The sequence below is a fragment of the Solanum tuberosum genome, unplaced genomic scaffold (assembly GCF_000226075.1).
Source record: "Solanum tuberosum cultivar DM 1-3 516 R44 unplaced genomic scaffold, SolTub_3.0 scf00380, whole genome shotgun sequence".
NCBI lineage: Eukaryota > Viridiplantae > Streptophyta > Magnoliopsida > Solanales > Solanaceae > Solanum > Solanum tuberosum.
The window spans coordinates 77,094-99,836 of NW_006239303.1; the positions used below are offsets into that span (position 1 = coordinate 77,094).

A 22,743-nucleotide genomic window follows, 5' to 3' on the forward strand; every position below is an offset into this window, starting at 1 on the left:
ACATTACAAATTGGGATAGATAAATACGTTGTGTCGTTTTTGGTTAAATAAAATCGAATTGTGTTCAAAGCATTGTGTGCTTAATACACTCTTTTGGTTTCTTGTCTCCAGAAAAAGAAATACAGTCTCATCTTATCCCGCGAAAAAGAAAGGAAATAGATAGTAATACCCTAACGGCGACGGACAATGTCTTATGTACCTCCTCACCTGAGAAATTCTGCTGCCGGAAAAACCACTACCACCCCTACTATAAACAGTAAAGGCGCCGATCACTTCTCTTCCAAACACACATCCAGAATTCCTTCTCTCGAAAAGTCTTCCAACGGTTACTCCAATTCAGCTCGCCGGAGCTCCCTCAATTACTCCTTGCCCAACACTGTTGCTGTCCCTGACCCCGCGTTTCCTCACTGGAAGCCTTCCGAACGTGTTCTTCGTCTTAAATCCGAGCAGGTAAGAAATGGTTGCTATCCATCCCTCGCTAAAAAGTTTGTTGTGTACATTTTTATTTTTTATTTTTTATGTTCTTAGGGTTTTATGGAATATATGTGTCATCTGCTCCCCGTTGGCAACAACCACGGTAGTATTATAACTTATTCCATCTGAAAGTTCTTTCACTGTTGCAAAATGGTTGCTTAATTTAGTTTGTGTTGCTTTAAATCTTACCTTATTTCTTGTTTTGCTTCAAATTAGTGTCAGTTGAAGTGGATTCTGGAAACTATTGATATCAGTTTTATTGAGAAGCTGTATGATATGTTTGTGCTGTAATTTTCTTAGTCTCAGATTCATTTCTCCTAGAGCAAGGGTTATTCTCTGGTGTGTGAACATACTTGTATCTTTAGGCCTTCACTGCAGCATTATAATTATTATCATTTTCTGATGAACTTTGGATATTTCAGTTTTACAACAGTAGTTATATAACTTCCAAGTGTGCAACATTTGCTAAATGTAATTTGAGGGAGTGCTACAAAAAGAAAATGTTGTGATCCTGATTTACGTCCTTGATGTGCATTTTTATCTGCAGATAGAAGAGATTCGACTGCGGCTTAATGTAGATGTCAATGTTTCTCCAGGCTCATGTCCTGCACCCTCACCTATTGAGTCATTTCCTGATATGGTTAGTTGAATTCATCATTCTGACAAATCACTGTATTGGGTTTTCTATATAAGGCCATAATTTAAAGTACTTGTACCCTGGTTGTTTGTTCTCTCTGCAGTGCTTGGATGCAAGTATAATGAAGGATATTGAAAAGCATGGCTACACTGCACCGACTTCTATTCAGGCTCAAGCCATGCCTGTTGCTCTTAGTGGCAGGGATCTCTTGGGGTGTGCAGAAACTGGTAGTGGGAAGACTGCTGCATTCAGCATACCTATGATACAGGTTTTGTATTGAATTTGTGTTATTATCATGTCATAATATGAGTTTGTCAGTGTTGTACTTGATCTTCCTTATAGGAGTGTTTACTGTTTAATAAATATTATACATATTTTTATCGATATAGCATTGCCTGGCTCAACAACCTCTTCAACGTGGTGATGGACCTTTGGCATTAGTGTTGGCACCTACAAGAGAGCTTGCACAACAAATAGAGAAAGAGGTGGGTCTGCGGGCACGTTAAAACTTACTGCATTTTTTCCGTATCCTGCATATATATGTTTCATTGACCCTGCTTTCAATGTGGTTTCTCACATCTCATAATCTAATCTCCATCAGACCCTTGGAACACCCTCATGTGTCTTTTATTTTGTAATTCATCTATATAAAATAACTGGTTTCTTTTCCTTTTTCTCAGATTCATAAAAACATAAAATACTCTCTAATGTGGTGTTAACTGTCTAATAACCATATCAAAGGGTACTGAAAGGCATAATATGCTGCTACTCTACGGTTCCTTCGCTTCTTCCAACTTGAATAATGCTCATCTTTCAAGAAGTCTGGTTTAATCAATTACGTAAATTACTATCTTTTGCTAGTGAAGCATGTTGTATCCCCTTGGCTTTCTTTGGTCGTGTCATTGTTAATAAAGTAACTGGGTCTCCGTGATTCATAAGGAGTGGACTTCAATAGCACTAGGTCCCAACTACTCATTGTGTTGCTGATGTTGTTTTATTACTGTGCAAAGCTCATCGTCTTTTTTCAATAATTTTCCTCATAACCAATAATTTCGCATGTGAATGATCCGTGTTTGTCATTAGCAATATATATAGTTTGGCTATGGTGTAGACAAGAAAAAACTCAATTTATTGTATTTTGCCTTTAAATATTATGTTTGTACTTGAACTGCTAAACATCATCTTTTCAGGTTACGGCTTTCAGCATGTCTTTGGATTCCTTTAAGACCGCAATAGTTGTAGGTGGGACAAACATTAGTGAGCAGGTAACTTCATTTTTATTATAATTATTAGGGTGCTATCTGTGAGGTTCATACGTCTACAGGGTGATAAGTAAACCAAATATCTCTTCGTTTGTTCTGGACTTGTTACTGGGTTGTGCCTTGGAGCATTCATTTTCATCTTTATGTTACATGATGATGCAAGTCTAGCCTTACCATATTTTGTAATTGTGGTTTTCCATTGGATGCTAAGATAGAGGTCTGAGCTTCGAGCGGGAGTACATATAGTTGTTGCTACTCCGGGAAGACTTATAGATCATTTACAACAAGGAAATACTTCCCTCAGCAGGATTGCTTTTGTAGTTTTGGATGAGGCTGATAGAATGCTTGACATGGGGTTTGAACCTCAGATAAGAGAGGTATCTTCTTTTTCATTTGTTTATTTTTTCTTTTCAAGGGAACATTATTTTCCATTTTACCTGTTTGTCTGGTCTTCTGTAACTCATTTTTGAATCTCCCTGATGTCTTGAGGAGTATGCTATTGTTTTCTTTATTCTTACACGCATTTGCCTGCCAATGTAGTAGCTGTTTTGCAACCATAAACTATATAACAGTGCTTGATAATGCCTTTTAATTATTTAACTCTGCTAGTATCTTTCTGTAAAATTAGAAAACCTCTTATGTCAATTGTTTCCTGAATTATTATCTCTGCCTTTTGTTCATTGACTATTGTAATATGTTACAGAGACCAGATTGGCATCAAACTAGAATGATTTAATTGTTGTTTTTGCTTGTTCTGCATGACTAAATATGCTTATCGAACACCATAAATGACAGCTTCCAAGTTCGACTGTCTGCTTTCATTTGCTTCTTGGTGTTGTCTGGGTTATGTAAAGGATGCTGATACCATGCTGGAGGCTTTAGGACTTCTGCATGTATATGTGAGGCTCTAATAGTCAGCCAAATCTACTTTTGCTTCTATTTTCTGCTCGCTCATCTTCTTTCTTTTTTGCCTTCTCTAGTGTTAATGTTGTATATATCCCAGCACTTGGTGCTGTTTTGACATCAACGAAATACCATTTACCTTTTCAAAATTAAAATATAAATGGAAACTTCCAAATGTTACTTTGTCATAGGTGATGCGAAATCTTCCGGTAAAGCATCAAACACTGCTCTTTAGTGCCACCATGCCAGCAGAAATTGAAGCATTGGCACAGGTTAGGTCTCTATTTACTTCTTCGTTATATTAGCCCATGTATTTAAAATGGTATCCTGGTTGGCTTATTTTGTGGATACTAGGATTCTAAGATCATAATGGGTAATTCTAAGCATGATCAGATTCTGCAGACATCTATCATTGAGTTTCTCTCAATTGAGTAGTCTCCGTCCCCTTATTTTCTTTTGGTGTAATCAGAAATTTCCTTGTTGTATAGGGGGATTGGGAGGAATTCGTAGAGAATCATATTCTAGAGATTCTTTACTTTTTGGTATACCACTTGTATATGGCCTGTTTGGCCATTTCATGAACGAGAATACCTTTACTTGATGAAAAAATGATATACCATGTGAATTCAGTGTCTGGAAAAAGAAAGCAATTACGTTAAGCTAGAAATTACTCTAGTTTTGATGTGGCAATTCTTCTTATAAAGGGTAAAGCTCTTAAACGATAACAAATTCACTTAAAGGAAACTTATATGGCCTGGAATCTTGAATTCAGTTTGAGATCTCGTTCATAAAGCACTTGCTTCCATATTTTGTTGTTTTTCTCCAACAATGTCATTTTCCATGTATATGCAATTCATCATCACTTAACAGGTCTTCAGGTTTGATAAACATATGATGTGGTCAATGCTATTATTCTGTAAAAGAGGTGTCACATCTCTTTTGATTGTTGCAGGATTACTTGACTAATCCTGTGCGAATAAAAGTTGGAAAAGTAAGCAGCCCGACAGCAAATGTTTCCCAGACTTTAGAGAAGGTACCCGAAAATGATAAGGTATGTTCATTGTTGAACTTAAACAGCAAAGTAAACAGATTGATTCACATTACTTTTAATGGCTTCGATGGCACCATTTTGTTGCAAGCGTTCTTTATTTTTTATATTATTCAATTTTTCATCTTGCTTGCTTGTTTCTTGTATACATAGTTGTTTGAGATATGCATCTAACAATGTTGCATTCTTCATTCTTTGCCGATTGCGTGCGCCTTTTCCGTCTTTGACATTTATGGTGATGAAGTATAAAGATTCAATACTAAAATCTATCTCATCATTATACTGGATACATCCACATTAACGTTGATACAAGTTATATGCGTATGGTTTTGGGTTGGTCATAGTGGGTTATTAGGCTTGACAATGCTGTCTCAGTCAAGAATTCTCTAATGCATAAGGAGCTAACTCTTACTGTATGAAGTGATGAGATCCCAATCAGCATGAGTGGCTGTCCTTTCTGGTAATATTTTTCAGAGCTGAAGGTGATAAAAGTGTTTTGTATCTTTAATATGAAATCCTTGCATATTATTGTATTACTCGTGAAACAACTGTAAATCAGCAGAAGAACCACATGTATCTTGTCGGAGAGTCTGCTGTCTTCTCCCCATGTTTTATCATTTAAAATGATTCTAACCCTATTGATGTCATTGTTTTATAAAAATAATTAGGTTGAATCCTTATTTCTTAGGATGTTATTCAAGTCTTGATAGAAATATATATAGGTATCATATTGCACAAAAGGGGGGATATAAATGTAGATGAATCCATACACAAATCTTTCTTTCTAAGAAATCTAACAATCACCTATACAAGAAGGGATTTATTGAAGCACAACTAGGTTGAATCCTTATATTTAGGATGCTATTCATGTCTTGATAGAAATATATATAGGTATTATCTATATACTTATACTTACTACCATAAAAGCATGAACTCCCTAATTTGAATATTAAATTACTATAATACCCCCAACTTAAAAAACATTCAATTTAATATATCTTTTATATTATATTTATTTATTTATTTATTTATATTTTGTTATATTAAAAGCAAAATACCTTTTCACATTGAATGGGTGCGACTTTTCCAAAGGGTTATGACTTTTTCAAAAAGTTGTGACTTTTTTGATGAGTTGTGACATTTTCGAAGGGTTGTACCTTTTTTGGTAGGGCACAATAAACACATGTTCATACTACCCTTTGTTGGCTATAAATAGAGGTGTTCCTCACATTTTTAAACTATAATTTTTGGAAGTTTTCTATTCTTCTTTCTTAAAACACCAATTTAGTATATCTTCTATATTTTATATTGTATATATATATTTTTTTTATATTATATTTTATTAAAAGCAAACACCTTTTCAGATTGAAGCGTTTGTGACTTTTCCTAATAAGGGCCTAATAAGACACATGTTCATACTACCCTTTGTTGGCTATAAATAGAGGTGTTCCTCACATTTTTAAACTATAATTTTTGGAAGTTTTCTATTCTTCTTTCTTAAAACACCAATTTAGTATATCTTCTATATTTTATATTGTATATATATATTTTTTTTATATTATATTTTATTAAAAGCAAACACCTTTTCAGATTGAAGCGTTGTGACTTTTCCAATAAGGCCTAATAAGCACATGTTCATACTACCCTTTGTTGACTATAAATTGAAGGGTTCTCTCACATTTTGTAAACTAATTTTTTTTAAAGGTTTCTATTCTTCCTACTTTCTTAGAACACCCAATTTAGTATATTTTTATATTTTATATTATATTATATTATATTATATTTATGTTACATTATATTAAAAGCGAACATCTTTTCACATTGAAGGTTTGTGACTTTTTCGAAGGGTTTTGACCTTTCTCGAAGGATTGTCACTTTTTTCAAGAGTTGTGACTTTTCCAATGAGTTGTGACCTTTTCGAAGGGTGTTACTTTTTAATAAGGCACAATAAGGACTTGTTCATACTATCCTTTGTTGGCTATAAATAGAGGGATTTGTTCTCATTTTTAAACTAATTTTTTTTAGGTTTTCTATTCGTCTTTCTTAAAACGCCCATTTTAGTATATCTTCTATATTTTGTATTATGTTTATATATATTATATTATATTATATTATATTAAAAGCCGACACATTTTCACATTGAAGGGTTGTGACCTTTCCGAAGGGTTGTGACTTTTTTGATAAGGCACAATAAGCACATGTTCATTCTACCCATTGTTGGATATAAATAGAGGGGTTTTCTCACATTTGTAAACTACAATTTTTTAAAGTTTTCTGTTCTTTCTTAAAACACACAATTTAGTATACCTTCTATAGGTTCTATGATTACATTTATTTATTGAAAGCAAACACCTTTTCACATTGAAGGGTTGCCACTTTTCTGAAGGGTTGTGAGTTTCTCAAAGAGTTATGACTTTTCTGATGAGTTGTGACCTTTCCACATGGTTGTGACTTTTCTAATAAAGCACAATAAGCCTATGCTCATACTACGCTTTGTTGACTATAAATTGAAGGATTTTCTCACATTTTTAAACTATGAATGTTTTAAGTTTTCTATTCTTAAAAAAAAACTCGAGTGTGATTTGCAGTCACTGAGTGAGTTAGATGTTAAGTAGAACGTTAAATTACTACAATACCCCAACTAAAAACACCTAATTTAGTATATATTCTATATTTTATGTTTACTTGTTTATTTATATTATATCTAAAACAGGTGCCCCAACAATACAATAATAACTTAGCAATGAGAGAAGGTATATTTAAAAGTTGTAATTAAGAGATGTATGACTTTTATTTTTACATATGAATTAATTTTAAAATGAGAAAAGTCAAAAAAGGAGAAAAAAGATAAATGCAATTGGAGGCTATAGAAAGGTGTCACATCACCTTATCTATATCTAGCTTTATATATTATAAATATATATAGATATTTTCATATACTGATTTAGCAACTTTTAATATGCGCACAGTTAATAATCATAAAAAAATTTACATCCATTATTCATAGGAACTGATACTTTATTATTCCATTTATAATTGTTCACTTAAATTTATGGTTTAATAATAACAATAAGAAATTTGTGGCCTGATCTAAGTAGAAACAGTCTACAAGGTGGGAAATGGGACGAAAATCCTATTCTGGAAAGAGAATTGGAATGGAAAATGAGGCACTGATGGTCTTATTTCCTGACCTATTCTCCTTGTGTACCAATCCGGAAGAAACAGTGGCTGAGGTATGGTCTATTCATGGATGGAATATTGTGTTTAGAAGGCATTTAAATGACTGGGAGATTGAGAGAGTGGCTGAGCTATTACATGTTCTCAATGGGTTCAATGGGTTATCGGCAGAAACGGATTCTATCATATGGAAACACTTTAGAGATGGAAGCCTTTCTGTTAACAAGCTATATATTAAGGAGGTGAAGGAGCATCCAGGTGGTAAGCTTCCCCCCTGGAAGCAGATTTGGAGGAACAAGGTGCCAAGGTTGGTGAAGTATTTCTCTTGGTTGGTTGCCAGAAGAGCATGTTCCACACATGAGAAATTGAAAGGAGGGGTTTCTATATTGCCTCTTGGTGCTCTCTCTGTAATGAGACTGAGGAAACCAACAACCATTTGTTCCTCCATTGCAAAGAGACAACACAATTGTGGAACCTTTTTTTGGGACTAACACATACAGAATGGATTATGCCTGAGCATACAACAGATCTACTTAGTTGCTGGATCAGCAGAGGGGGGAGAAAATCTAAGAAAAAGTGGAGTATAATACCATCATGCATTTGGTGGTGTATTTGGAAAGAAAGAAATAGCAGATGCTATGATAACAAAGCTAATTCAATAGAGAAAGTCAAATGGAACTGCTTGACTACTTTTTATTTTTGGTGTAAAGAGGAAGGGATAGAAGAAGCTGCACAAATTTTGGATTTTATAGGCACTTTGTAATCTATTGGCCTTTTTGTTTTCTCTTGTTGGAAACCAATTTTTCGAGGTCTCCAGCATATCCTTAATGCTGATGAATACAACATTATCTTCATCAAAAATAAAATAAAATAATATGAACATTATTTTTAAAAAAGTGTACTACATAGTTTGGCATTCAAATGCAACACACGTGCATCAAAAACTAATATTGCACAAAAGTAGGGATATAAATGTAGATGAATCCATACACAAATCTTTCTTTCTAAGAAATCACCTTTACAAAGAAAGGATTTATTGGGGCTTCAATGATAAATAAGAGGCATTTGCAACCTAAGGTATGACCTAGAGGTCAATAAAGTGGGCGACAACTTTGGAGACCTGGGTTCAAACCCCAGTAGAGACAAAAAATGCTAGATTATCTCTTCCATCTGCCTAAGCCTTGGTGCGCAGAGTTATTCGGTACTTGTGCGGGTGATCCTGTAGTAGTACCCTATGGAATAGTTGAGGTGCATGCAAGCTGGCCCAGATACTACTACTGTTATAACTTCTATAAATAAAGAAGAGGCATAACAATACTATAACTTTGATAGAGTATTCTCCTTTGTCAAGGGTTCTTCCATTCACTAGGTTGTGCTCACAGTTACATGAGGACAATCCTCCAGTTCTGTCCATGCTATCAATTTGCCAGCAACTCCTTGGTGCTGCGTCTTCAAAAATAAACTACTAACGATTCATATTTTTATCTGTCCTTTGTTGGATAGTTTTTTGAAATATATGAAGGGCCTACTGGAACATTAATATTTTTGTTGTGCTAAAGATCCAAATATATACCATATATTTGTCTTGCAGTTGTACTTTTGTTAGATTTCTTTTCCAATATTTGTTCATGGAGACGACAAAGTTGAGCCAGGGGTATTTCGGAAACAACCTCTCTACCACCAAGAGGTAGGGGTAAGTCTACTTACACTCTACCCTCCCAGACCCTTTCTATGGGATTACACTGGGTATGTTGTTATTGGAGAAGACATAGTTATGCCATTAACTATCTTGGGCTTGGGGTCAATCTTAGATAGATGGAGAAACTAGTTTTCAAGAACATGTATTCATCATCACCTAAAAAAAGTTAGTAATTGTCACCAGATATATGAGTCTTTCATGAAGATTATAGCTTGATGTTATTGTAATGATAAATCTTGTAGATTGATCACCTTTTGGATTTGCTGGTTGAGGAGGCTGCTCAAGCTGAAAAATCTGGCCATCCTTTCCCTTTGACCATTGTATTTGTGGAACGGAAGGTATAATTTCTTGTACTCTGATTTTCCTTTTCTGAGTTTTCTGTTGCCCTATCTATGCTAATGTTGCCGTCCCAAGGATTCCTTGATAAAAAGTATAAAAGATCACTAAAGGAAAAAGCGAAGCACAATAGTTTAAATCACCTGCTACTTTTTAAGTGTAATTACCATCTTTAAGGTTTCTCATCCAATATTTACTCTGTGTATTTGACCATGTCTTGTTTTGGCTGCAAGGGAACAATAAGTGATCACACAAATGTTATTAGCCAACCGACCTTCTACCTGCAATGTGATCATGTTGACCTCTAGCATCACATCAATGAACCATGTGAAAGATTAATGGTTTGTTGATAATGGAAAAGTTAATTGTCTGTTGACTACGCTACATAGGCTTGAAAATCCAACTTCTAAATGTGGTAGACCCTGATTGTGGATAGCCAACAACATTATAGTTTATTGCCGATGAGATTGTTTCATGGAACCTTAGTTGTCAAGATCATTTAATCTTGTCAGGACTTGTGAGTCCAATGACAAAAATTCCATAGTGGATTTGGAGTTCTCATAAAGGCTAGGATTGGAAGTCCTGTTATCATTCACATTGTTGGATTTGTCCCTGAGCTACAACTTGGGTTCAACACAACATCATCAAATTAAGCAATGAATATGGGGCATTATTTGATGCTCTAGAAAAAGAAGCAGAGGTTTGGTTCAAAAAACCTAGACCAATGGAGGGGGTTGGCAAAGGAACCAGCCAACAACAATAATTTGGTTCCAAAAGAAGTCATGCATTTAATTTTCGAGATGAAGTAAAAGGATGGAGAATCAAGAAGTGAATTGAGAAAAGGGAGGAGACCACCAATTAATTATCAATGATAATCAAGATCACATCTTGGAATGTGAGGGGTCTTCAATAGGAGGTTGGTAAAACAATTAGTCCAACAATGGGGAGCCAAACATTCATGTTCTTTTCGAAACCAAATTAGAGGAGATGTCAAAAACTTGATAGGGGAGTTATGGGCCAACAAATGGGTGGGGAAAGCTAGGGGTAAAACCATAATAGTGGAGGGATCCAAATAATGTGGGACAAGATAGAGTAGGTAGGGGAACTGATTGAAGTTAGCAGTCAAGTGATCCCCTGCAAATTCATAGGCATAAATCATGAATTGACATGGTTAGGGGAGTTGTGGGCCAACAAAATGGGGTGGGGGCGGCTAGGGGTAGCAGTGGAGGGATCCTAAGAATGTGGGGCAAGACAGAGTGGATGGGGGAACTGATTGAAGTTAGTAGTCAAGTGATCCCCTGCAAATTCATAGGCATAAATCATGAATTGACATGGTTTAGGGGAGTTGTGGGCCAACAAATGGGTGGGGGCGGCTAGGGGTAGCAGTGGAGGGATCCTAAGAATGTGGGGCAAGACAGAGTGGATGGGGGAACTGATTGAAGTTAGTAGTCAAGTGATCCCCTGCAAATTCATAGGCATAAATCATGAATTGACATGGTTAGGGGAGTTGTGGGCCAACAAAATGGGGTGGGGGCGGCTAGGGGTAGCAGTGGAGGGATCCTAAGAATGTGGGGCAAGACAGAGTGGATGGGGGAACTGATTGAAGTTAGTAGTCAAGTGATCCCCTGCAAATTCATAGGCATAAATCAGGAGTTGACATGGTTTCTCAGTGCTGTCTATGCAGACTAGAACATGGTTATCAAAAGAGAGATCTGGGGTGAATTCGCAACTAGCAGAGTCAATTATGAGGGGCCTAGGGTGGTATGTGGTGATTTCAATGTCACAAGGTTTGTGTCCAAAAGGGCAAATTGTAGCAGAATCTCAGGGGCAATGGATTAGTTCTCTTAGTGCACAAATGACTAAGAACTAGTTGACCATCCTTCATTTGGAGGGTCTCTCACTTGGAGGAGGGGAGAAAGCCACAGGAGTGCATCCAGATAGACAAGTTCTTGCACTCGACTGAATGGGAGGACACATTTTCACAGGATAAACAAACTTTGCTTCCAAGGTTGGGTTTTGACCACAACCCAGTCTTCCTAACATATGGGGATTGGGACTTCAAAAAGACTTACTTCAAATTTGCAAATTTGAAAATTGGTGGCTAGAGGTAGAGGGGTTTAAGGACAAGGTGAAGGAATGAAGAAATTCATTCCCAAATACAGGAAGACCTGCCTACATCCTAGCTAACAAACTCAAGCTTCTAAAAAAGAAGCTAATAAAGTGGAGCAGGAATAACAAGGTGAATTGGAAATTGAGGAAAAAGGAAATTCTATGCAGATTAGCTCTTGGGAAACTATTCAAGAACAAAGAATTCTATCGGATCAAGAACTAGTACAGAAAACCCAACTAGCTATAGATTATAGAGTTTGAAGATGTTGCTAAGAGGGAGGATTATGGGCACTATGCAATATTTCTATGATCATATTTGAAAGGAGCATGAATGCTACTTATGTAAATCTCATCTTTTAAACAGCAGGTGCAATTGAACTGAGAGATTTCAGGCCAATTAGCTTGATATTTGGAATCTACAAGATAAGGCTAAGATCCTGACGGAAAGGATGAAGATGGTGATTGAGTGGACAAATTACCTACTGTTTATTTAGGTATGCCCACTGGTAGGAGACGTAAATATGTGGAGATCTGGGACTATTATAGAGAAGGCAATGAAGAGCTTATCCCCATGGAAAACTCAGTACTTATCTGTCACGACCCGAGCCTACACCCTCCCCAAGCGAACCCTTATCCTGGCTGACTACAAGCGGAAGACTAATTCAAGCATACATGAGCATCAAATTGAAAGTAACGTTTAAAAACAGTTTACTCAATCTCAAAACTTCACTGAATATACTGAGTATGAAAATAAGTTTTAAATGAAACATGTGAAACTGAAAGGCTCTCCAAAACTGTCTATTTATGAAGCCTCTACTATCTATCTCCAAAACTGAAAGACCTTCTAGAAAATCTGTGGAGCACACTAAATAAGGAGGTGGAGATGGAGAAATAACTTATTGAAGCTTGATTGGTGTGGCCGGAAATTGGATGTTTATCGGCCACTGCTTATCTCGAATGGGTGTAGATAAGGGCTTTGGGGTTACCTCTCCCTCTTTGGTCTCATGAAATGTTTATGGAGTTTGGGTTAGATGTGGAGGTTGGATTGAAACAAATGGGCTCAACTGAAAGTGAAGGGTCATTTTGATTCAATTCTTAGAAGTATTGAGTTGGAAAAAAATGGCTTGTCTTCATGATCCCGATTTGGTGTGAAGCATTGATATTGTGGAGTTGTCTCTGTTGTACTGTGTGTAAGGGAGATACAACCAAGGTCTATGGCAGAGGCACACCCAGCATATGGTGCCTTAAAAAGTGCTGGGCAAGCACACTCTGGGCCACGGAATTGGAATCTTTAGAAGCTTATCTGGAAGGTTATTTTAAAGTTGCATGTTTTTGTTGGCTAGTGGTTAAAGAGGCTGTTCTAACACATGATTGCTTGATGAGGAGAGGTATGTGCTTTCTATGTAGTAAGGAGATTGAAACAAACAGTCACCTCTTTTTACACTGCAAGCTGACCTGCAAGCTGTGACTTGTATTCATGAGTATGAAGGGTTTAATATGGACAGCACCTAGGGAAACTGCAGAAATGATAGCATCCTGGAATGATCCAGGTGTTTTACTAAAGAAAAGAGTTGGTGGAGCCTCATCCCAGCTTGTATCCGGTAGACAATATGTAAGGAAAGAAACTTTAATATTTTGATGATAGAGCTAATTCTGAACAGAAGATCAAAGATGAATTGTATATTTTTTGATTCACTTTTGGTGAAAAAAATCCCTGGTAGAGGAGGTAGAGTCTATAGTTGACATCATTGGATCCTTATAACTTGCACTAGACTAGGTTTTTGCTGTTTCTTGGGGTCTTGTAACTCTGTTTTATCTCTTACAGTCTTTGTGCGAAGGATTATTTTTTTTGATAACCGAGAAATCCGTCTGTGACCCGCCCTTTGGACCAATCACAGCCTTCTAAGTTGTTACCTTCTCAAAAAATAAATAGTTGCACTGACAATTATGTTGAAACCAACTGTCCGTCAAAACCAAAAAATATTATGAACTTATCCAGGTTCATAATGAAAGGTTAGTATGACCCTTCCCATGTTCAATTTTCAAATTTCATCGTCAAAAAGTTTTAAGCCTGCAGATTAGCCAGAAGAGCACTTGCATACTCCGAGGCCTTTGCCAATTCAATACAGGCCACAAACTTATAATCACTTTAATTATAGGGACGCACAGTACAATTTCCTATATCTCAGATCGAGATCCCATTCATGGTTTATTAAATATGACAACATCACAGCAATAATGCCTAGATGGATTTATGATTGTTGGGAAGGCTAAAGAGGTAATGAAAAGGTCTTATCCCCTTCCTACCAGATAGCCTTCTCCAAGTTTCTTTGAGAAAAGAAAGCAGTCAATTACGAGCTCATATTAAATATTGCAAGTTTCTAACCAATGAGTTTCATATGAGCTAGAAAATTTTGCAATAACTGTTATTTGTAAGAAAGTGCAGATCTCACTTGGCAATTCTAGCTTTCTTAAAATATTCTTGGAAACCTTTCATGTGTTCAAGCTCTCTCCCATTTACTAATTTTCTTGGGTAAAAGTGCTCTCCATATTCAAAGTAAGTTGTGAAGTTCTTTTATTTATGGCTGTTTTCATTTTCAGTTCGTATTTTTCTACACCACATTTTTATAGTATCAAGATTTAAAATGAGAAAATACATAAGTACCCCATTAAACCAAGACCTGTTTTTTAAAAAGACACTTGAACTTTGCGGGGGTCCTATTACCCCCTTAAACAATTTTAAAGTGTTATAAATATCCCACTTTTCAGTCACCCTCAATTGCAAAAAAGGAAGTGCAATCACGCACCAATTATTATCTGCCACGTGTTATGTTTTAATTTTTTATCTTTATTTTCATTTTTGTTTTTTCTTATTTTATTAGCTTCACTTTTTTCTTTTTTTTTTCTCTTTCTACTTCTTTCTTCATCACTCTTCTTCTTCGCTTGCAACCCTCCATATAGCCGCCATCACTACAAGCCCTCGACTTGGCCACCATCGCCGCCAATTCTACGGAGTAGCCTTCATCACGCCATTATTATAATCTCATCTCCACCATTAATATCATCAAATCATTATTAAATCATAATAAAATTACTAATAAATTATAAATTGAAAATTAATAATCACCTTCAATCTACCATCTTCTTTTCAATATTAAAACAATTATTCAGCGGAACTCCATTACGATGGAGGTAATGAAATACTATAATGCTCTCGAATCGATGAAATTTGTTTATTTAGATGCTAAAGAACTATATAATAATTTATTTTAAAAAAATAATATTATCAAAGGAGGTTCACAATTATTATTATTTTTGAAAAAAGAAGGGACAAAAAAGAAAAGGGATCAAAGAGAAGCAAGAAGACAAGGAAAAAAAATGAGTAAAGTAAATGGGTCTTCTAAGTTGACGAAGATAGAGAAGAGGTAGTGGGTTCTTTTGAGTTTTGGGGAAGAAGATAGCAAAAAAAAAAAGAATGGAGAAAGTACAATAAAATAAATAAAATAAAAGAAAAAATAACATTTCTAATTAAATAAATATATATTTACGTTTTTGGCTCAGCTCACTCGCTATCAGAGAGTGAACTACACTCTACATGCCACATAGGCACGTAATGGGACAATAAATTCACTCTACATAGGAAGAGGGGGTAATAGGACCCCTACAAAGTTCAAGTGTCTTTTTAAAAAACAGGTCTTAGTTTAATGGGGTAATTATGTATTTTCTCATTTAAAATCAATATTAGTAGTTTTTATATGATCCATGATCCTATCCCCAATGGTATACCCATTGGTGAAGGTGTACTATACCTTGATGCCTACACTAAAGCATTAGTTAAGCAAGACAGAATGCACAACCAGGGCTTATGCAAGCTTTCTGTCCCAGTAGTTTAGTTGAATGCTTGCTGCATTTAAATGAAATGGACAAGTGGTGTTAACTATTAAGCAGCATACATGTGAAAGTGCACAAGGGCATTAAAGAGTTTATTTTTCAGTAGCAAAAACCATAAAGTTCATTTTGGTGGCTAACTTAGTGGTTGTTCTATGTGGGGTTCTTGAAGAAGATACAGAAGACACTTGTACTTTTCCAGTCAGCTCCTAGTTAAACTAATTTTTCAGTGTAAAGGATGTCACCATCACTTTTGTCCTACCTTTGTCTGTCACTAATCTGATTTGCTTCATCCTCCGTCCATCTTATTCAGTTAGGCAAAGACATGCTCATTAGCGAAGCCCATTGTACACATTTGAGAAACTCCTTAGGATTAGTACAACTACTATTCTTTTTCTTGGATCAGTAATTACAACCTCTATGTTTGTGCCACTTGATTATTGTGAATGAGGTGGCTGATCTCAGTAGCACAGGTTTGAGATCCTAGAGGGGAGAGTAAAACTAAGGATTCCTTTGATCTGATAATTTTCTTCCCTGTTAGAACTGATGAGTGATTACTATCCAGTCCCTTCTATATGCTTTTGTGAATCGCTAGGGCTTTTTCAGCATGTACATCCTTATGGCCATGTTCCTGACAAGGGCTTTTAGTTGGTTCTTGCATGACCGTTGTATAATTTTGATTTATCTTCTTGAAGACCTTCAGTCTCTTTTTTAAAAAAAAATGTACAAGTGCATGCTTTTAACAATGGCACTATGCACCATCATCGTGTAGACAAAATGTGATGAAGTAGCAGAAGCTTTAACACAGCAGGGTTTGCTTGCAACTGCACTTCATGGTGGTCGAAGCCAAAATGAAAGAGAGGCTGCCCTTCGTGATTTTAGACATGGACCTATCAATATCTTGGTATGTTTAAAACATCTACTGCTGTAATATTTCATGATATTTTCGCTTGTTGAATACAGATTACTTATGAATTTCCTTATCCCTGATTTATGTCAGGCAATAGGAGTAATAATATCCCCAAGCAACATCAGTTGGTAGTGCTTGAGGGTGTAAAACTTTTTTGTTTTCCTTTAGGATGAAGTATGTTTTCTTGAAATCAAGTACTCTCTCTGAGAAAAAAAGTGGTCTCTTCCGTCTTTCCAACCTTTCTTTTTCTCCTTTTGCAATCTGTCAGCATTATTTCCAGATTGGAATAGAATACAAGTGTCCGCTTCACCCTTTTTGATGCAAAGAGATGATCTAGGTTCTTATATATTTGCTTCTAAATTGTAGGAAGAGGAAATGATTTGGGGGTGTTTGGATCTCCTCTTCTATATCCTGTTCTTTACACCAAATCCCTAGAGTAATAATTACTTTCCATTTGATCTTCTGTATTATACACTCCTTTCCTTCAAATATTCTTTGATTCCTTTCCTTCCATATAATCCACCATATACATGCTGGAACTGTTCTCCGCCATCTTTTCTAGCTCTTATTGCCTCCCCTTTTGATCCAACATCTTAGGAGGTCAGAAGTGTATTTTGGCATAGTCTAGTATTCATTGGCTATGCTAGTAAGCAGAGCCCACACCTGTGCAGTAACCTTACAGTGCATGAATTGGTGCTTGTTAGTCTCTCGAGCCCCTTTACAAAGGAGGTATCTAGATGCTATGTTGATTCCCCTCTACTGAATGAGTCAGACAACTCTTCCTAGCAACAAGTCAAGTGAAGCACTTCACCTTGGTAGCGGCCACACTTCTCCACATTGTTCCAAGGTCCTGTGGATCTTCCTGTACTTCCTCTAAGTCTATAATCAGTTCACAGAAAATATCCCATCATTGTGATGTCTCCATGCTATTCTGTCTTGGTCTAGATTAGTACCATGGAATCCACCAATCAAGCTCAAGAGCTCCACCACTATCAGGATTTGTGCATATTGAGAGAAGACCAGGGAACAGGTCCCTTGACAACTCATTGCCACACCAATCATCTGTCCAGAACTTAGTTTCATCTCCTTTGCCCACAATAATCTTTGAGCTGCTATTGAGAGCCAACCACAAGTTCCTGATGGTCCTCCACACCCCAATACCTTAAGGGGTCGTTTGGTGTGATGGATAAGAGAAAGTTATCCTGGGATAAAAATTTAGTGTCTCTTAATCCGTTGTTTGGTTGGACAAGATGGGATAACTTATCCCAGGATTAACAAATAGTACTGGGATAAGTTATCTCTCCCTGAGGGTGGAATAGTAATCCCAGGATAACTTATCCTGGGATAAAGTATGTAAATTAACAAAATTACCCCTTAAACTCTCTTTTATACACCACTTATACATTCATGTATATTAATATAATTTTAAACAACTATAATAACATTCACAACCTTACTTAATCGTTGTTTTTATCATAATATATTTTTCTATTAAAAAATTACATTTTATAAATACAATTTTTATTTATGAATATATTATAAGTTGATTTTTTTGCCTAATTTTATATTTATTTATATTTTGATTTCTCTTAAAATATTCACTCCACTACTAAATTACATATTTTGAATTACATAGTTTATTACTCACTCAAATTATATTCTATGTATCCATTAAAATGTAGATAACTTTAATAATAAAGCTAAATAAGATCGAAAGTTTTATTTTTAAGCTAAATAAGATCGAAAGTTTTATTTTTAAGCTAAATAAGATCGAAAGTTTTATTTTTAAGCTAAATAAGATCGAAAGTTTTATTTTTAAGCTAAATAAGATCGAAAGTTTTATTTTTAAGCTAAATAAGATCGAAAGTTTTATTTTTAAGCTAAATACGATGAAAGTTTAATTTTTAGGCTAAATAAGATGAAACTCTAATTTTAAGCTAAATAAGATGAAAGTTTTATTTTTAAGCTAAATACGATGAAAGTTTAATTTTTAGGCTAAATAAGATGAAACTCTAATTTTAAGCTAAAGTTAAATAAGATGAAAGTTTAACTTTAAAAACACACGGCACAATCATGGAAAATGCACATATAAAAATATTTAAGCTAAATAACATGAAAGTTTGATTTTTGAGAATGAATAACTAAAGTAAAATGTAAAAAAAAAAAAGCAAACTAAATAAGGTGGAGGGTATTTTTGTAAACAAACAACTTATTATTAAAAATTATGCAATGGATATAAGTTTGAATATGACAAACCAAACAAGCAATAAAAACTACTCCCAGCAAATCCCAGTATAACTAATCCCAGCATAACTTATCCCAACATAACTAATCCCAGGATAACTTGTATTCAAACCAAACGACCCCCAAGTGTCAATGACTTCACTAGTACCCCAGTGATCCAGTTGCCCATATTTATGATGTATTAACTCTTTCCTTAGAGCCTCCTCCTTGACATACCCCCACAACCATTTTGAAAGTAGGCTCTTGTTATGAAGCTTTAAGTTCCTCACTCCCAGTCCCCCATTTTCCCTACTTTGTTGTACTATAGGCCATTTGACCAAGTTGAAGCCCTTTTCTATCTTATTTCCTTGCCAAAGGAAATTTCTTGAAAACCTTACTAGGAATAGGGAAAAGGGACATCACATATGTGGGTAGAGAATCCACTACTGAGTCGATTAGTGTAACCCTTCCTCCTAGAGATAATTATTGGGACTTCTATATAGCCAATTTCTTCTCAGATTTCTCAATTATGCCATCCCAATTTTTTTCTGCTTTGTGCTTGGAACCCAAAAGCATGCCTAGGTAGACTGTAGGCAACTCTTCTTTCTTGCACTTCAAAATATTTGCGAGAGTCACAATCTGCTTCACCTCCTTTATTGGAAAAATCCTACTCTTTCTTCATTTAAGCTTGAGTCCTGAGCAAAGCTTCAAAAATCACCAAGATCACTCTTAAGTAGCAAATTTGTTCCCACTCTGCTTTATAAAATACCACTGTGTCATCTGAGAAATTTGTGCTTCCTTTAAAAAATTAAATTACTGCGAATCGTCTTTATCCAACACTTCAATGTGTCCGTCCAAAACTGTCCTTGGGTCATATACAATCGTGGACAGTTTTCTGCGATGTGAACTTGGTTCTTCATGAACCTACAACATCGGGTTTTGGCAACCCATGTTCTGCTGACCCTAACTAAGAACATTTTCTTATCAATATAGATACGACTATAAAGAAGAATGATTTTTTCTGTACCCCCAGTACAACTTGCATGCAGATTGCAGAGTCTCATAAAATGAAAATTTCATGTCAAATTTGAATTGATCTCAATGGATTAGTCGTTACAGTAATAGGTAGGGATGGAAGGGCTTGATCATTTTTCACCCAAAACAAAGGTGCTACCAAACTGCGCTAAATCCCTTTCAATTCGGTGTCGAATAACAATGAAATGAATTTGATTCGATTATTCTTTGGCGCCTTTTGAACTTTCATCTCTGTACAATTAACTTCTTACGATGGATTGGCAGGTTGCTACTGATGTTGCGTCTAGGGGATTGGATGTCACAGGAGTTGCACATGTAATTAACCTAGATCTTCCAAAGGTATTGCAGACTGCAAGAATAAAAAGTTACATTTAGAGCTACTCTTTATGGAAAAACACTATTAACTTTGCTAAAATTGTAGGTACACCTTTGGATTAGTTACTCCTACCCATATTAGAATTGTACCCCTACCTGAGTCCATGTAACATAGATTTAGAAGCTTCACATGCATAGAAGAGCTTTCAAATTTTGGTATTTTAGTTCTCTTCACAATGTTATTCTAGTAACTCTGGCATATTTTGTTAGTCGTCTTTAGTTCTCCCCCTGGCAACTCTTCAGTTATCCATTTAATACAGGTCTAAAAATTCAATTTGTTATCTTGGATATAAACAAGAGCTCATGCTCTGATGACTCTCTGAATCCTCCTAATTATTGGACTTTTAACCAGTTACCAGTGTGTGGAACTGTGTAAAGTTTGATGCAACTTTTCCTTTGTTAATTTAGACCATGGAAGATTATGTACACCGGATTGGAAGGACTGGTCGTGCAGGGTCAACGGGCCGAGCTACTTCATTCTATACTGATCGTGATATGGTCTTTCCTTTTGCTATACTCATTTTCTCTCTTGTTCATATTTGTTGATGTTCATGTTTTGACTTGTGCTTTCTTGCTTTGTTTAATTTCACAGTATCTTGTGGCTCAAATAAGAAGAGCAATAGCTGATATTGGTTCTGGCAATGATGTGACCATTGCTATGGGAAAGGTATACCTCGTTGGTTCTATCTCATTCTTGTGTTTGTTTCCCTATCCACTCCTATTTCCTCTCACTATGTATATCAAAGTGTTTCTGTCTTACATTTATTTTATTTTGAGGAGTTGTGTTATTTTCACATTATTAGACTGCAAGAAGAAAGGAGAGAGAAGCTGCAGCTGCGGAAAAAGAAGCAAGGAGTGAATTGTCTAAACTCTCTTTAGTAGGGTCCACGGTAAATGTGGAGGATAAGTATAGGCACATGATTGCCCCATCAATGATCAAAAAGGAGGGAGCCGCAGATGACGCTTGGGATGACTGATGTTTGTTGTCCACATCTTATGTGCCTCTACTCCGATAGTTGTAGTAGCAGTGGCAATGCCGTGATGCTCCAATGTGTGTGTACATTTGTAGTGCAAAAACATCTTTAACATGCCAGAATAGAAATCAGCAACATAAGGAGCTGCTAGCCCTTGAAACCCTTTCTGTGTGTAGTATTTGGTGTTTCATACGGGCTTTGGTTCTTATCCATGAAGGGAACATTGAGCACAGTTTTGCAGGCCGGGTAGGAAATGTGCTAAAAATGACTTGTCAAGTCTCAATTCCATTTGTCTGGTTTTTTGTTGTTGGTTTTTGATATTACCTTGCACACTGTTTTATTCTGCAGAAGGCTGTAGTAGTGACACTTGTATTGGGATATTCTTGAGCATTTACACCAACTGCTTTCTGCATTCACTGACGCTTGACAAAAGAAAATTAGAAAAAAAGTAGTGAAGAATCATGAAAAATGAACTAACAAATGTGATGATAGTTGACAAAATCCATGGCTGTTATGGAAAGAAGATTTGGTAATTTAGCAAATTTATTAGTTTTGTAAATATGTTGCTGCAATGCACGAGCAAATGGATGATGCACGACTTGTGTCATTTAATTGTAGGAAAATTGCGTTTAAATTGATGGTCAAATATAAAGTGGAGCTATTTATATCAAAGCTCAAAGGTGAAGTTGTGTTGGACGGCAATCGGTGGTTGCAAATAATGTGTTTTATATGTAAAAACTAAGCCATTGTTATTCCTTGAATTGGCTTTTAATTTAAAGAGCTAGTAATCACAAAATGCATAGGGCATTTCCTGCCTTACCCTCTGTTTTATTTTCTAAATATACTAGATGATTTTTGCCCGTGCTTATGCATAGGGCATTTCCTGCCTTACCCTCTGTTTTACTTTCTAAATATACTAGATGATTTTTGCCCGTGCTAAGCACGGGCCCAACATTTTTAATTCTGATGTTATTTCAGTTGTGCTTGATCTACCAGAAATATGTCTGAAATCCAAAGTAGCAATAAATACTTTTCATTAACCTAATTTAAGAAACATAACACTCCATCATTTAGTAACAGATCATATTCCTAGCTTACATACATAATAATAATAATAATAATAATAATAATAATAATAATAATAAAACAATCCACACAATAAGAAACAATTAAGGTGCATTGTCGTTTCTCTTAAGTTTCAACGATCAATTCAATATTAAGTTGGTCAGATTCAGAATCTACGATCAATTCAATATTGAGTTGGTCAGATTCAGAATTTGTTGATAAAGAACTCAATATGGAAATTTACAATGTGTTAACAAGTGTTTCCTTTTCGTTTTTTAAAGAAAAAATTAGCATTTTATCATCAAACACCCTACTCAAAAATCAGAACATGGCAATAGGTGTCGAATTTAGTTAATTCATTCAAAGTACAAAAGATAAGGGGCGCCTAACTACAACTTGTGAACAAAAATCATCTAAATTCATCTCGCACTATACTTTCCATCTCAGTAGCCAATGTTTGCTATTCCACAAACCAAATCTTTTGAGGAGGAGTTTTGAAGTACCTTCAAAGATCCAAAAAATAAGCGGAGTGCAAAAATGGATATTAGAGAGTTATAAAGTAAAAAGAGACATTTGTTTCTCTATTGCACATACATTTTGCAGGAGAAAATTCAATGAATAGACCCTC

General features: G+C 35.6%; 1 protein-coding gene across 1 annotated transcript; it reads left to right on the top strand.

Annotated features, from left to right (window-relative positions):
- The first annotated feature begins 13 nt into the window (after window positions 1–13).
- On the top strand, window positions 14–21,466 carry LOC102596167 (DEAD-box ATP-dependent RNA helicase 20-like). The gene is made up of 14 exons (XM_006361987.2): window positions 14–450; window positions 1,022–1,114; window positions 1,215–1,379; window positions 1,501–1,596; window positions 2,302–2,376; window positions 2,589–2,750; window positions 3,468–3,548; window positions 4,229–4,327; window positions 9,443–9,538; window positions 16,306–16,437; window positions 19,966–20,040; window positions 20,485–20,574; window positions 20,669–20,743; window positions 20,880–21,466. Exons 1-14 carry the CDS (start codon window positions 187–189, stop codon window positions 21,051–21,053), a joined length of 1,677 nt encoding a protein of 558 aa, XP_006362049.1. The 5' UTR covers window positions 14–186; the 3' UTR covers window positions 21,054–21,466.
- The last annotated feature ends 1,277 nt before the right edge of the window (window positions 21,467–22,743 follow it).

Bases quoted from the DNA above. Each gene is read 5' to 3' on its own strand.
- LOC102596167 (XM_006361987.2), top strand. From the start codon at position 187: ATGTCTTATGTACCTCCTCACCTGAGAAATTCTGCTGCCGGAAAAACC. The intron at 1,380-1,500 runs GTTTTGTATTGA...TTATCGATATAG, and splicing joins TCAGCATACCTATGATACAG to CATTGCCTGGCTCAACAACC. The intron at 16,438-19,965 runs GTATGTTTAAAA...ATGGATTGGCAG, and splicing joins ATGGACCTATCAATATCTTG to GTTGCTACTGATGTTGCGTC.